The sequence below is a fragment of the Odocoileus virginianus genome, chromosome 10 (genome assembly GCF_023699985.2).
Source record: "Odocoileus virginianus isolate 20LAN1187 ecotype Illinois chromosome 10, Ovbor_1.2, whole genome shotgun sequence".
Lineage (NCBI taxonomy): Eukaryota > Metazoa > Chordata > Mammalia > Artiodactyla > Cervidae > Odocoileus > Odocoileus virginianus.
This window is the reverse complement of record NC_069683.1, coordinates 16,071,048-16,086,310: the sequence shown is the minus strand read 5'-3', so window position 1 is coordinate 16,086,310 and position 15,263 is coordinate 16,071,048. Positions and strand designations below refer to the sequence as shown.

Here is a 15,263-nt window from a genome sequence, read left to right as displayed (position 1 = left end):
CACTTCCGCTTCCGGTGCGAGTCGCCGGGCCCGGGGGGGGGCAAGATGGCGGTGGCAGTAGGGGTCCGCGGCCGGTGCGAGCTGCCGCCGTGCTCCAGTCCAGGCTGGTTCCTCAGCCTTTCCGCCTTGCTGAGTGTGGCAGCTCGAGGGGCCTTCGCCACCACGCACTGGGTCGTCACGGAGGACGGGAAGATCCAGCAGCAGGTAGCGGCCAGGGTGCCCCTCTCCGCCCGCCCGCGCCCGCCCTCGCCCTGGGGGGAAAGATTCCCCAGACCGGCCTGGCCCCTGGCTATTTGGCTCCGCGCGGCTCCGCCCCCAGCTTACTTTCCCGCGGTCCCGGTGTCGGGGTTCGGGCGACCCCCGCGCCCTGACCCACCCATTCCCCGCTAGTGGACTGACTCTGGCCTCTGCCGTCTGCAAGTTCTCAGGCTTCCTTCCATCCCTGGGGTCGCGCGCCGCTCTGGGAGAGTTGCCCAGTGGTGAGGGGATCGGGCCCTGGGGACCTTTTCTGGTGCCCTGGCTTTAGAAACCGGATTCATTATTTCTTCCCTGGTGCCTCTCGGGCCCACGCGTCACCAACCCTCCCCAAGGAAGTAGAAAGCAGGTGGCAGCGCCCGGCTGTGCGCGATCCCAAGGAGGTGACAGCTTCGGCCCCCCTAGGCAGTGTGGCAGCTAATGCTGCTTCCCCCAGTCTCCTCTCCCACATGCTGGCGTTCGTGTCAGGCTGGGGTGTTTCAGCTGGGACCGTTACCCAGGTCAGCAGGGGCTCATTACAAACCGCACGCACCCTCTGTTTGCAAAGGAATGCTTGAGGATGCCTCTGGTGGCGTTGCGTGCATCTTTGCAGCCGTAAACTGCCCTGGTTTCCCAGTGTTCTTCGCCCAGTTTCTTTCCTAGTACCTTTGACCCAGCCCCACAAGGAGGATATGTGATTTCTTGGAAGGTTGAATGAATTACTCAAAGGAGAGGCTGCTTTTCTTACGTAACTTTCTGATGGCCTGTATTTTGTGAATGCTGCTGATGCTTGAAGAATGCATGAGTGTGTATTCTGCTGCAGAAACTCGGTACATTTAATGACTTCCAGCACTTGAGCGCAGTCCTGTAAAGTCCAGGGAACATTTACAGAGTGATGTGTGTGCCCCATGCAATTTCATTTGGTCCGCTGGTCCGAAATGTATTAACCATTGTCCTGTGAAAGTCGCGGGTTGTATGTAATGCTTGGTGATAGGAGCACAGTGCCAGGCTTGCGTTTGTGTAAACTGAGGTTCACATTCAGAGCCACCATGTGATGGCAAATTTTGTCTTAAATATAATGAATGAATAAAGCAGCTTAAAAGTCAGTGTTGGTTTTGGTGAGTGGCTTTCAGTGTATATCTGAGAAAAGACTGACTTCTTTATACTGCGTGGCAGGTTCTCTATACCCAAGTTATTGCATTAGAAAAAATTTCCTTTCCATGGCCATACCAAGTGAGATTTAAAATACGTATGTGTGTTTCAGACACCCTAGACAGCACTTACAAATTAATTTCTGACAGAAGATTGGAAATGTTTTCTGTGAGTTCTGGTTGCTTCTGTCCTTCTGTCTCCTAGTAATGGTTTTCCCTGAGGCCCTGGTGGAGGGGGATGTGGAATTAAGTCACTCATGCTGCTTTTGGGGGAGCCCTCTTATGGCTCTTTTGCAGTATTGTTTTTGGCCACAGCTATTTATACCCCCTGACACCGACTTCTCCTTCCCCTTTTGATGTCTTGCTGTTCAGTTGAGAAACTGGCTTGTCTGAAAAGTGAAAGCTGGTAGAAATGTAGTATGTGCTGAACATTGCAGTGGGAAAGTTGATTCTGATTTGGTTTTTGTTTCTTCAACACAGCCTTTCTTTTTGTACATCGGGTACATATGTTTTGGTGGGGAAAGGTGGGAGTTACTAGAAACTTGCTTGAGAAATCTACAGAATCGTCTGGGCCTCTTCCAAGTCACCCCTACAGTTGGTAGTTAGGCCTAAAGTTAGGAAAGCAAGATTTCTTTACTATATACACCTTTGTTTAGTGATCCTCTTCAGTGAATTGTCCAGTACTTTGCTAAATAACATTTACCGTGTTAAGTTCAGGCAACTGCAAAATTTTATACCAGAAGTAAAGTTGGTGACTACAGTGTAACAGTAAGAGGCTAGGGAAGGGAAGTTGGATTTAATCTGAGGGGAAAGCCCATGTAAATAAAGTGCGAGAGTTGAACATCAGGGTCAGCCTCTGAGTTCCACTCTGATAGTTATGCATGCATTACCCACGCTGTCTTTTCTGGCCGTAATTTGAATGCTGGAGAATCAAAACCTCAATTTAGATTTTGATTAATTATCACATCTGGATATATTTATCAAAGAATTGAAAGATTTCTTTAGTACATTAATTTGCATATATTGCAGATGTGGGAGACCTCGGTTCCATTCCTGGGCTGGGAAGATCCCCTGGAGAAGGGAACGGCTTACCCACTCCAGTATTCTGGCCTGGAGAATTCCATGGACTAGTCCATGGGATCGCAGAGTTGGGACATGACTGAGCAACTTGCACTTTTTCAGGTCTGTTCATACTTTCAGTAACATAACTAATTTAGTATATATGTTGTGTCTTACCAGAAATGCCAAGCTCGTTGCTATTTGGTTTTGGTTTATTTTCTGAGAGCAGTGGTATGATTTCATTTTTATTTGTTTATTTTGGCTGTCCTGCGCAGCTTCCTGGATCTCAGTTCCCTGACCAGGGACTGAACCCCGGCTACAGCAGTGAAAGCTCAAAATCCTAAGCACAAGGCCACCAGGTAACCCCGTGATTGCATTTTTAAAGTTGCCTAATGTTAGGGAAAGGGTTAAGGGCAAACTGAAATAACAGACCTTTGCAAATACCTTTTGAAACTCTTCACCCAATATTTAAACCTATCCAGATTAGGTATAATAGGTCATTGTTTTAAGAGTGAATGTGAAGTGCTTATCAATTAAAAATCTGAACTGCCCAAAATACAGACTTAGATAGGAACATTTTCCATCATTATAGTTAGTTTTAAGTACAGTAAGCAGTATTTCCCAGAAGAAGATAACATTGATTTTGGCTTTTCTGTTTCAAGCCTTAGATGATAAAGATAGACACCCATGAGTTGCAGACTTGTAAACCTGCTGTATATATTGGAAGGCCTGAATCTGTAGAGGGGTTGAAATGGGTCTTTCAGTCAGGGCAAGGAAGCGAACATTAGACTTCTTAACGGTCAAAGCTGGGACTGCTTCTGGCGGTAGTGGGTGTCTAGTACTTAGCATGGCAACTCAGGGAATTGTTCCTTTCCACAGTCCCCACTCTGTCTGGGAAGCACACCACCCATGTTTTTAGGCTCTTGTGTTTGCTGAGCCACTGAACTCCGAGGAGCATTGTCCTGGGGATGCTGGAGCTGGGATGTGGAGAGAATGCTCCAGTACTAAGTCCATTTCCCGCTGCAGTCAGAGGACTTCTAAGAAAAGGCCCCTCCTCTCCAGCTCTGTGCTTTCTCCAGCCTCTGGGCCTTGGCATACTTCTGAACTCCTAATGTCCCTGTACCTGAAAACTGGTAAGATCCTCTCACTTTTTTTAAGCAGGAGTCCTTAACTTGTGATCTATGGGCTTGAGGTGTGAGATTTTATTATCTAGTTACTAGGAGGATCTCCAGTGTAATCAGGCCAGTGGATCTTTTATAAGACTTCAAGATAAATTTTTCGTTTGTTTCATTTTGACAATTCTTTTTGTTTAATTACTAATATGGAGACCTATTTTCTTTTTTAATCAAAAGTGTCTAGCAATTCACCAGCATTGAAGGTGACATAAACTGTTGTGAATTAGCCTAAGAACCTCTGGGGTTCGACCCCTGGGTCAGGAAGATCCCCTGGAGTAGGAAGTGGCAATCTACTCCAGTATTCTTGCCTGGAAGGTTCGATGGACAGAGGAGCCTGGCATGCTGCTGTCCATGGGGTTGCAAAGAGTCGGACGCAACTGAGTGCGCGCGCGCACACACACACACCTGTCATATCACTTCTTTGGAAAAATTTTTGCTTTATTTTCCAAATTAGCAGCTTACAGATCAACTTTTGAAATGTTACCAGTTAGTTGTGGATTTATTGAATCAAGAATTTGAACTTCTAGCACAGGGTTTATTACCTCTGATGGCATCTTCGTAAATAGAAGTCTAAAAACTTAAAAATTTAGACCATCAATCCTTGGCATTTTAAATTTGGAAAAAATTCTTAAGCAACACATGGTACAACTCCTAGGAAAGTCACCCAAAGACATTATTGAATGGCATTTAGTGGTAGCAAGAAGTAAAGATGTATTTATTTGTGGTAACATGAAAGTAAACAGTTTATGCAGTTTGAAGTGGTTTGGTTTCTCTTAACCTTTGTAAGGAGAAGGCAATGGCACCCCACTCCAATACTCTTGCCTGGAAAATCCCATGGATGGAGCAGCCTGGTAGGCTGTAGTCCATGGGGTCGCTGAGAGTCAGGCACGACTGAGCGACTTCACTTTCACTTTTCACTTTCCTGCATTGGAGGAGGAAATGGCAACCCACTCCAGTGTTCTTGCCTGGAGAATCCCAGGGACGGAGGAGCCTGATGGGCTGCCATCTATGGGGTCTCACAGAGTCGGACACGACTGAAGCGACTTAAAGCAGCAGCAGCAGCAGCAACCTTTGTAACACCTACAAAGGAAGGAATATAAAGAAAAATAAAAGCAAATGAAGTAAATGTCTTCTCTTTTCCAGTTTGCTTTACCTTTGCAGAATGTTTTATGATAACTTCAAATTGGGGGTGGGTGAATGGAGAAGGTTCCCAAATAGGTGTGAGTTAATTTGGGGTCACTTAATCATTCTGCCTCTTATCAAGGGGCTGTCTTCAGAGTTCAGATCATTTTAACTGCTCAGAACAAATAAGGCTTCCTATAAAATGAATGCTCTGAAGCTTAGCAAACTTGGCAAAGAACAGCTGATGAGCAACTATTTCAGCAACTCCATTATAACCTAAGGAAGAGCTATTATATTTAGTTGGACAAACTGGCTAAATATTTACTGATCTTTACTAGCTTGTAAGTGAAGGAGTGGTTTAATTTTGGTCTCATGTTAAGTGATTTGGTTAATCTGGGAGAGAGCATCTGTTGAGTACACAGCATCTGTACTGTGGAGCTAACAACTTCATTTCAATGCTTTTCAAAATGGAACCCATCTTTTTGCCGTAGAGCACTGTTTTCCGTGTCTTTAACGTCAGGGGTTTACTTGGACCTAGAGGTCATGCTGGTTAGTTACTAACTAGCCAGGCACCTGCCAGACCTTCGGAATTTGTCCTTGATATTGACATCAAAGTGACTCTTATTCAATCCATTTTTTAAAGCTATTTCCCACTATTATTTTTCTTCTTACAAGTTGCCCAAGTGTTAACTGTGTTTATACGGGAGAGTAGTTATATCTTGGAAATATACAGAGATAAATTATAGCTCTAAGTTCAGTTCAGTCGCTCAGTCATGTCCGACTCTTTGCGACCCCATGGATTGCAGCACGCCAGCCTTCCCTGTCCATCACCAACCCCCGGAGCTTACTTAAACTCATGTCCATCTAGTTGGTAAAGCCATCCGACCATCTCATCCTCTGTCGTTCCCCTTCTCGTCCTGCCTTAATCTTTCCCAGCATCAGGATCTTTTACAATGAGTCAGTTCTTTGCATCAGGTGGCCAAAGTATTGGAGCTTCAGCTTCAGCATCGATCCTTCCAATGAATATTCAGGACTGATTTCCTTTAGGATGGACTGGTTGGATCTCCCTGCAGTCCAAGGGGCTCTCAAGAGTCTTCTCCAACACCACAGTTGAAATGCCTCAATTCTTTGGCGCTCAGCTTTTCTTCACAGTCCAACTCTCACATCCATACATGACCACTGGAAAAACCATAGCCTTGACTAGATGGACCTTTGTTGGCAAAGTAATGTCTCTGCTTTTTAATATGCTGTCTAGGTTGGTCATAGCTTTAAGTACTTCTCCCAGTTATTTATTGAACAAATACTTATTGGCAGCTTCCTTTTTTCATCAGCCCACAGTGCTTTGAAGGGTATGTCCTTTTTCACTGGCTACAATTCTCATTTTTTCTTGGAGGTGAGCAGAGCACACCTCCTTCTTGAGCCATTTTTTGGGGAGCAGGGGGCTCTTCTACCTCTGCTTATCGTCTAGATCCATGGCTTTCAAACTTGACTATGCACAGAAATAATCCGAGGTGCCTGCTTAGGATGCTGATTCCCAGGTTGCTGAGAGTGTCTGATTCAGTAGGTTGATGGTGAAGCCAAGATCTTTACATTTTAATCAAACTTCTCAGGAGGTTATGGTGCAGATGGGTCACCAAACATTATGAGAAATTCAGTTTTAGATCTTGCTCTTCCTTTGCCTTATTTTGCAGGCTTCTCTTTTACTCTTGGCATATACCTGGGCAATCTCGTCCTTTCCTAGTACTTCAGTTGCCATATATATGCTGGGGATATCTACATTTCTTTCTACAACTAGATTTTCTTCTCCAGAGTTAAAAATTCAAGACTTCTGTGTTAACTCCATGTTGAATGTCCTCTATGCAGTTCAAGCTTATTGTTCCCAAATCTAAACTGTTTTACACCTACACCTGTGTGATGCTCTGTTTTCCCAAACTTAATGAAAGATGCTGCATTCACCATCTACCACTACCACTGCTCCCATTGGACAAATAAGTAGTATTTGTCTAGTCGTCCTTTTCAATTTCTCCCTCTTTCTTACCAGCATTTTTCAATTCTGTTTTCTAATCATATCCTGATTCTTTCCATAGCCACTACCGTTGCTCTGATTCTCGCTGCCTGATCAATTGCTGTAACTTCCCAGCTGTTCTCCCTGCTTCCAGGCGTGTCCTGCTCCCAGTCTGTTTTCCCCACAATGCAATTAGAAAAATCTTTTAAAGCCTTGGACTTCCTTGGTGGCTCAGGTGGTAAGATGTCTGCTACAACGCGGGAGACCTGGTTTGATCCCTGAGTCGGAAAGATCCCCTGGAGAAGGAACTGGAAACCCACTCCAACCTTCTTTGTTTTTTGTTTGTTTGTTTAAAAATTCGAGTTACAAAATTGATGTGTGGCATTGTAAAAATAAATGCCCAACACTATGGGAGCATATAAAGTCACAAAATGAAGCCCTCCTACCTCTACTTATTATTACTCCCCAAGAAAAAACACCTTTAAAACAGATGAGTACATACCACAGAATATGGTTCAGGTTCGCTAACGTGTCTTGAGGTCTGGCCTTTCCTTCTGTCTCGCCTGTCTCTGCTCATCCTTGAGGGCCCCACTCTCACTTCCAGAGGTACACGCATAACACACTTAGCCGTGCTGAGCTGTTTTGTCAGCATTCCCAAATACTCTTGCTTCTGGGTCTTTGTACGTGGTCTTCCCCGCAAATGTCTCAGTCCCCCTAACTCACACTCTTCATAACTTAAACATCAATTTCTTAGGGATGCTGCTGTGATGTGCAGATTGGAGTAAGCTGTTCTCTCAAGGTGTTTTCAGAGCATCCTGCATTCCCTTGTGAAAGCATCTGCCCTGCCGTGTTTTGTCTGTTCACTTTTGTAAATGTCCTACTAGACTACTGTATGCTCCATGAAGGGAGGAGCTGTATTCATCTTCTCTGCAACTCCAGTATCTCTGACACTGTGTCATCACAGAGGCTGCAGTAGTATCTGTTGAATGGATGATGTAAGGAAGCATGAGAAGTGGTTCCTACTTCTTAGATATTTACCACTGTATGAATGAAGCCTCACAATACTCACTAGTGTGGTAATCATCTGGGGACTAGCCTAAAGGAAGCCTCACACCTCCCAGGTGAGCTTTAAATCTCCGAGTAACCCATCAACGCGTCAGCCCTGAGGCCTTCAGAGACCTGCTGTACACAGGTGAGATCCATAATTTCAGAGATTGCTCCTGCCTCTCTGTTGGGGTCAGGCTGTGTGTGCAAGAGAAGTCATCCACTCATCACTGACATGACATCTGAAAGGTCAGCACTTGCTCAGTCATTAAAAGTAGGAAGAAGTGGCAGGAAACTTGATAAACAAGAAAAGCAGAAAAAGAATTGGAAAGGGCTGAGGCGAAGTAGATGGGAACTGGCAGCTGCACTGTTGAGGACGGGTTAGATCAGCCGTGGGGTCAGCAGTTGTTGCAGTTGAGAAGCAGCGCTGGTGGAAGTGAACAGAAGGCACTCTGACAGCCAGAAATAAGAGGACTTGCCAGCAGGCCAGGGCAAAAATTAGAACAGCTTTGCACTCCACGGTGGAGGGAGCTGGGTGCGGGCAGGGCCTGCATCTCAGCTGTGCTCCACGCTGGCAGCAGCAAGGGGACTCCCTCTGCCAGCAGACTTGTCCCCTCCTCTTCATATGGGCCTCTTCTAAGCCCCTCCCAGTCGGTCCTTCATCCCCACCACTCTTGTCGGAATTCCCAGGGCCTTCCATATTGCCACAGTCAGTGCTCAGTTCAAAGGCGTCTTTCTCAACCTCTTAGCAGCCCAGCACTTGTCCTCAGACTTCATCAAACTGTTTTTTTTACGTGACTTTCAGAACGTATATTCCTGGTTTTCCTTCTGAATCCCCGCCACAAGCGCTTATTCTTTTCTGCTGAATTCCTTTCTGGTTTGTTAGTCTTAAATATTGGGGTGCCCCATTTCTTCCCTCTGCGCGTGTGCCCACCAGACGATCTGATGCCGTCCCGTGGCGTACAGTGTTACATCTGCAGTCCCCGGACCCTGTCTGCAGTCTCTCCCTGAACTCCAGGTCCGTGCAGCCAACTGCCTACTCAGCCTCTCCACCCGACGGGCGAATAGACACCACGCGTGTGCCCAGTCCTGAATTGAACTCATGATTTCCTGCCCCACCACACCTGTTACCAAATGGTTCATGCTCCCAAATCTTGGTATTGTCCTTAACTCTCTTCTCTCACATCTCATGCCCAGCCTGTCAGCAACCTGTCAGCTCCTGAAGCGCATCCTGAGTCCTGCCGGATGGCCCCACCTCTGCGTTCACAGGCCTGGTGCAGACCTTTGTCCTCTCTGCTGAACCTCTGCAGTGACCGCCTGATGGGTCTCCTTGTTTCTCTGTTCGCTCCATAGAGTCTGTTCTCCCCGGAGCAACCAAAGTGATCTCTTAAAAAAGCAAGTTTTGGTCATGCCACTCCTTGAGGGGCCTTGGGGGAAGGGAAGCAAAGAGTCTCAGAAAATATTCAGTGGTTTCCCGTCACACTTAAACAGTAAAACCTAGTTCTCAGCAGGGCCTGCAGGCCCGCAGGACCTAGGCCCTGGCTCCTGGCCGCCTCTCTGCCCTGATGCTGCTCTCCTTGTGTGCCGTGTTTCGGTCATACTGGACTTCAGGTGGTTCTCAGAGTACCAAGTTCACTTGTTTCGGGTTGGCCAAGGCCTTTGCCTCTGCTCCTTCTTCTACCTGAAACATTTTTCTGTAGACATCGGCATGGCTCATCCTTTCTCTCCTTTCAGGCCTCTGTTCTCATGTCACCCATTTCTGACCAAACTGTCTAAAACAGCATCTCTTTCCATCACTCTGTCTTCTTTACGTTTCTTCGTAATATTTATCACTGGCACTGTGTTGTAACATATACTTTATTGCTTGTCTTCAACAAGAACATAATAAGCTCTATGAAGGCAACAGCTTTGTTCAGTAAAGTAACGCAGTGCTTAAAACAGGGCCCTGACTCGTGATGCACACTCAGGAAACACTGAAGAAGTGAAAGAGAGAGTATATGCATGTCTGTGTGTGCAAGCAGTAATTACTCCTATATAGCTCTTGCATCTCATATTGACATACTGAAGGGCCACCGTTGCGTTAATAGTCTGGAGGAGGGAGGTGCATTTACTGTAACAGAAGCAAGCTAATTCACTCATTCTCTCCATTACTTGTGAAAGGTCTGGACAGCCTAAGAATTTTTTAAGCACATGGTATCTCTAACCCAGAATTGTAAAATGATGCCTCAGATAATCTACTTTCCTGTTGGCTATTTTGGATATTGTACTTCTCCAACCTTATGATACACTCGAAGAACTCATATTTGAGATTGTGACATTTGTGTGTGTGCATAGTTGCTCAGTCATGTCTAGCCTCTTGCAGCTCTGCAGAAGGTAGCCTGCCAAGCTCCTCTGTCCATGGGATTTTTCAGGCAAGAATACTGAGCTGGGTTGCCGTTTCCTCCTCCAGAGGACCTTCCCAGCTCAGGGGTCAAACCTGGGTCTCCTGCACTGCAGGCAGATTCTTTACTGTACCCTGAGCCGTTGGGGAAGCCCCTGCGACATTATTTAAGTTAATTGAATATTGTATAAGTTTAGGTAAGTCACTTTATACTTTGCTTTCAAGACATACTATTAGGAATTCACACTGTTGTGCTTCCCATGTTTGTTTAGTCAGTAGTAACTACTTCATGAGTCTAACTTTTGAAAAGAACTCACTTATATATTTACTAACGTTTTCAGCCTTCATTTTCTCTCTGAGGAACTTAGTTATTTCAGTTAAAATCAGGTGACTGGCAAGAGGCCCTGCCCCCAAAGGTCAAGCCTTTCCACCTTCAGTCTGATTGCTTGGTAGGGAGTTGAGATGGGTAGTTAATCTTTAGTAGAACCCAAGAGAGTAGTCCATGACAAAAGTGGTCAGTTGGAGTCAGGAAAGTTTTTATTGGAGCAAGTATTTGCCGGGTGCTTTTTGTGTGTCCATTACTGCTTTTGGCACGTTTGGGTCACCCGTTCAACACATGCTTGGATGCTTTTTGTGTTAGGTACTTGAAATATAGCTGTGAGGGAGATAAAGTCCCTGTCTTAATGGAGTTTGCGTTTTATACCGTCATACATGGAAGTGACTCTTAATTTAGGATATCAACAGGTAACTTTCATTGTAATAACAGCCATTTAATGTCTGTAATTCACGGAACCCTTTACCAAATGTTTTCATGCTCATTATCTCATTTTATCATTATACAGACTCAGGAAAATGTGGTACTGTGCTTCTGTTAAGGAAATTTAGACAGAATGTGGTTAAATTATTTGCGTGAGGCCATGCAGGTGGGAAGTGGCAGAGTGTGAACTCAAGCTCAGATCAGATTCTAAACCCTCTTCTCTTTTCTACAGCGCTAAACATTGCTACTAACATAAAGAAAAATGTTTCTGTAGTTTTATTTGTAAAACAAATGCTCATCAAAATTTTAAATTTTGTTTAAATTTTTTTAGTTTTAAAATTGAATTAAAGACTGTGATAATTGAAAGTTTTTCGCACTATATGTTATAAAGTGAAAAGTTAAAATTTCATAACTACCCATAGTCTCTCTTCTGGAAACAACTAGAATTGTTTGTGTATTCTTCCCTAAAGTTTCTGTGCATTTGCAAACACATTGTTTTTAAAAAAAATACGAGACTAGAAACATTTGGTCTCACTGTTAGCTTTTCTTTTATTCACTTCATAAGACTTAGACATCTGTCCATATCTGAAATAGAAGGCTACCCTTTTCTCTCTTAAGCATGTGTAGTATTGGGTTGTATGGATGTTCTGTGTTAAGCAGTTCCCTAATGATGGACATTTAGATTGTTTCCATATTTTTACTACTACAGACATTCTTGCAGAAGGTGAACATGCAAATACATTCATCTTTGCATGATTCCCTGCATATATTGAGTGTATCTGTAAGATAAACTCTATGAAGTGGAATTTCCTGGTTCTAAAAATGCATATATTTAATTTTCTTAGATTTGCTAAATTGTTCTCCTAGTGGACTGTGACAGCAGTGTCAAAAAAAATTTCCTAATCCAGTTCTAGTGAAAGACCTCTAATCTATCCATTGCCTTTAGCTAAACAGTGTTGTGACCATCAGTGGAAAGAAGAACAGAAAAGGACCTTCAGTTAAATTATTTTTATCTTCATAGACAAAATTAAACCTTTGTCATTAATGTTTATTTCACAGTTGCTGGGACTGCAATAAAAGAGATTAGTCAAGCTGACTTATTTTCCCCCACAGTTAATACTACCACTATTTTGATGAATAATCAAGATGAATTTTTTCAATTGTCTCTTGTAGACTATCATTTTCTAGTACGAAGTAGAGTAATTTCCCAGCCATTGAGTTTGCCATCATCTGAAAAATGATAAAGTTCCTAAGGTTTATTTTCTGGCCCTGATTTTAGTTTTCCAATATTTGATTGGCAAATCTGTCTTAGCTTTTTGTTGTTCAGTCACTGAGTTGTGTCAGACTCTTTGTGACCCCATGGACTGCGGCACGCCAGGCTTCCCTGTCCTTCCCTCTCTCCCAGAGCTTGCTCAGACTCATGTCCGTTTAGTTGGTGATGCTGCCTAACTTCTTGTCCTCTGTTGCCGCCTTCTCCTCCCGTGCTCAGTCTTTTCCCAGCTTGTCTTAGCTTGGGCTACCATAACAAAATGCCGTAACTGGTGGCTTAAACAACCAAGGTTTATCTTCTCAGAGTTCTGAAGGCTGAAATCCAGGATCAGAGGGCCAGCATGGTTGGGTTCTAGTGAGAGCTCTCTTTCTGGCTTGCAAACAGCTGCATCTTCCTCTTCCCTCTGATGGCAGAGAAAAAGAGAAAGCAAGCTCTCTGGTATCTCCTCAAGCTTACAGGAGCACCAGTCCCATCATGAGGACCCCAGTCTCAGTTGTCGTTGAGTTGTTCAGTGGTGTTCGACTCTTTTGCAACCCGTGGACTGTAGCCTGCTGAGCTCCTCTGTCCGTGGGATTTCCCAGCCAAGAATACTGGAGTGAGTTGCCGTTTCCTTCTCCAGGGAATTTTCCCAGCCCAGGGATTGAACCCGAATCTCCTGCATTGACAGGTGAATCCTTTACCGCTGAGCCATCAGGGAAGGCCCCCAGCCTCGTGACCCGCCATCTAAATCCAATTACGTCCCAAAGGTCCAGTCTCCGGTTACCGCTTTATTGGGAGTTAGGGCTTCTCCCTATGAATTTATGAGGGGGGACGCAGTTCAGTCCACAGCAACCCTCTGGTGCACATGTTTTTTCCATCACCGTAGTGCCTGGCGTTATGTCTGGTACTTAGTGGGTTCTAGTGGGAGTTTTCTATTGCTGTCATTAAAAATTACCACAAATTGAGTGGCTTAAAACGGCACAGATTTATTATCTCACAGTCCTGTAGGTGTTTCACTGGGCTAAAATCAAAGGGACAGCAGCACTGCCTGTCTTTGTGGAGGTTATAGGGGAAAGTTCATTTCCTTGCTTTTTCCAGTTTCTGGAAACCACCTGTAGTCCTCAGCTTCCAGTCCCATTTTATTGCATCTTCAAAGCCAGCAACCTTGCATCCGTCTCTGTGACCTTCCTCTTCCACTTTTAAGGACCCTGTAATTACATTGGGCCCACCTGTTGCATAATCCAGGTGACACTCTCTGGCTTGCTCAATTAAAGTAATCTGACTAGCAGCCTTAACTCAATCAGCGACCTTAATTCCCTTGTATCCTAACATATTCACATATTCTGGGGATTAGCACATGGACATCTTTGTTGAATCATTCTGTGTTTGGTATTTTCTGCCGGAAAGAAAAACCACTTCTGAGTTAGGTATGCATCCACTCTAACTGTACAGCTACATTCTTTCTGTATGTGTTTACAAGAATATCATAAGTATACAAGTAAATATTCATGAATCTGGTGTCCTGAGCCAGTGTTTCATTTCTTCTCTTGTAAGGTTGTAAGTTGTCTACTTCATTCATTATGTTGTCTGTACATTCTTTGGTGAAGTAAAGCAGGAAATCTAGGCTGATGGCTCTTATAAGAAGTTGTTCTTAGTTGCTCACATCAAAAATGGTTACTTGCTAATCAGTTGAGAAAATGGTGATTGACATGAATGCTCTAACGACATGTAGATGTAGATTACAGCTGTATATTTAATACTTTAAATAGCTAGACTATTTTATGTGAGTTTAAGTATTTACAACTATGTCTTCCAAGAACTGAAAATGATAAAGTAAAATCTAATTGAGGGTAACTTTAAAAAATAGGGCTATCAGGCCATAAAAATTCATGTAATGGTCAGGATTCAACATTTTTAGTTATTTAAGTTGAATTTTAGTTTGGTAACTTGGTGTTCTATAAAATTGAGGCTGGTTTTTAATTTTTTATTAAAATACTCTACAAGTACTCTGAGAGTGGGAAAAAAGTCATCTTTAATAAAAATTTATTTTTGAATCTTGACAGTTCATGACAGTAGCATTTTATTGATCTGATACAATTACATTTTTGCAGTAAGAGGTCTAGAAAATGTTATAATTTTTGGCAATTATTACAGCCAGGAAGTTGTGTAAGTCTCTCTTAAGAGTTGAGGCTAAACTGGTATTTTGTGAACTTAAACTTCTCTAGACCTGAAAGACCATGATAGTTAGACTTGAATTCTGAAGAGAGAATTGCATGCAAAGTCCAGCAACAGGCTTTTCTGCCTCTCTCATTGCATCCCTCCAGAACTCCTCGTGCTTGCAACTGCGGGAACCTCACACGGGTCACAGAGGTGAGGGCTCCTCAGGCCATCATTTGAAAATGACAGTGAACTAGATTTGAGATAAGAATAAAAATTTGAGGAAAGGAATAAGAAAATACAACAGATACTGTCTTTTTGAGTGTTTGGCCCCATGTCTGTGAGAGGAATTTTTTTCTCTGAGAATATATAAGAAAAAGCTGAAGATTATTTTTCAGATCTGAGCTTATACTTGTCATTACAGTGTTTTTTTTTTTTTAATACAAGAAGACATGTTGCATAGCACTATATAAAGTTTCATTTTAACAAGGTGACCTGTTCATAGCTCTTTAAAGAAAAGAAGTACTTTATAAATTTAAGTATATGTGTTCACTGTAGAAAAGCTCAGAAAACACAAACCAGAAGAGAATAATCATCCAGCTAGAAACCACCATTCATAAAATGTGATGTATAAACTGTCAGATGGATTTTAAAAAAGAAAGATTTTTTATAACTGTATAAAAGGCAAAAATACATATGGCCAACAAAGAAATTAAAATATATTCATGCTTTTCTTGTGTTTCTGAGTGTGTAGAAACTCGGTTACTATTGTTATAAATTTCAGCTGATTCAACTATTCTGGAGAAAAGCTAGTAAAAAATACAACTTTTAGAAGCCAATCCCTGTAACCTAACAATCCCCATTCTGGGAAGGAAACAATTTAATAACTATTTGAAAAATTTTAGGGGCTTCCCTGGTGGCTCAGTTAGT

The 15,263-nt window shown here is 43.3% G+C and overlaps 1 protein-coding gene across 3 annotated transcripts in view; it reads left to right on the top strand.

Moving 5' to 3' along the window:
• The first annotated feature begins 13 nt into the window (after positions 1-13).
• The window catches only part of TTC17 (tetratricopeptide repeat domain 17), a 114,471-nt gene continuing 99,221 nt past the window's right edge, over positions 14-15,263 (top strand). For 2 of the 3 annotated variants that reach the window (XM_020882971.2, XM_020882941.2), the window contains exon 1: positions 14-204. In XM_020882971.2, coding sequence (XP_020738630.2) covers positions 46-204 — 159 coding nt within the window. In that variant the 5' untranslated portion in view covers positions 14-45. Of the gene's footprint in view, positions 205-3,353; positions 3,578-15,263 lie in introns of those variants that run through there. The other variant, XM_020882961.2, reaches the window with a different exon arrangement.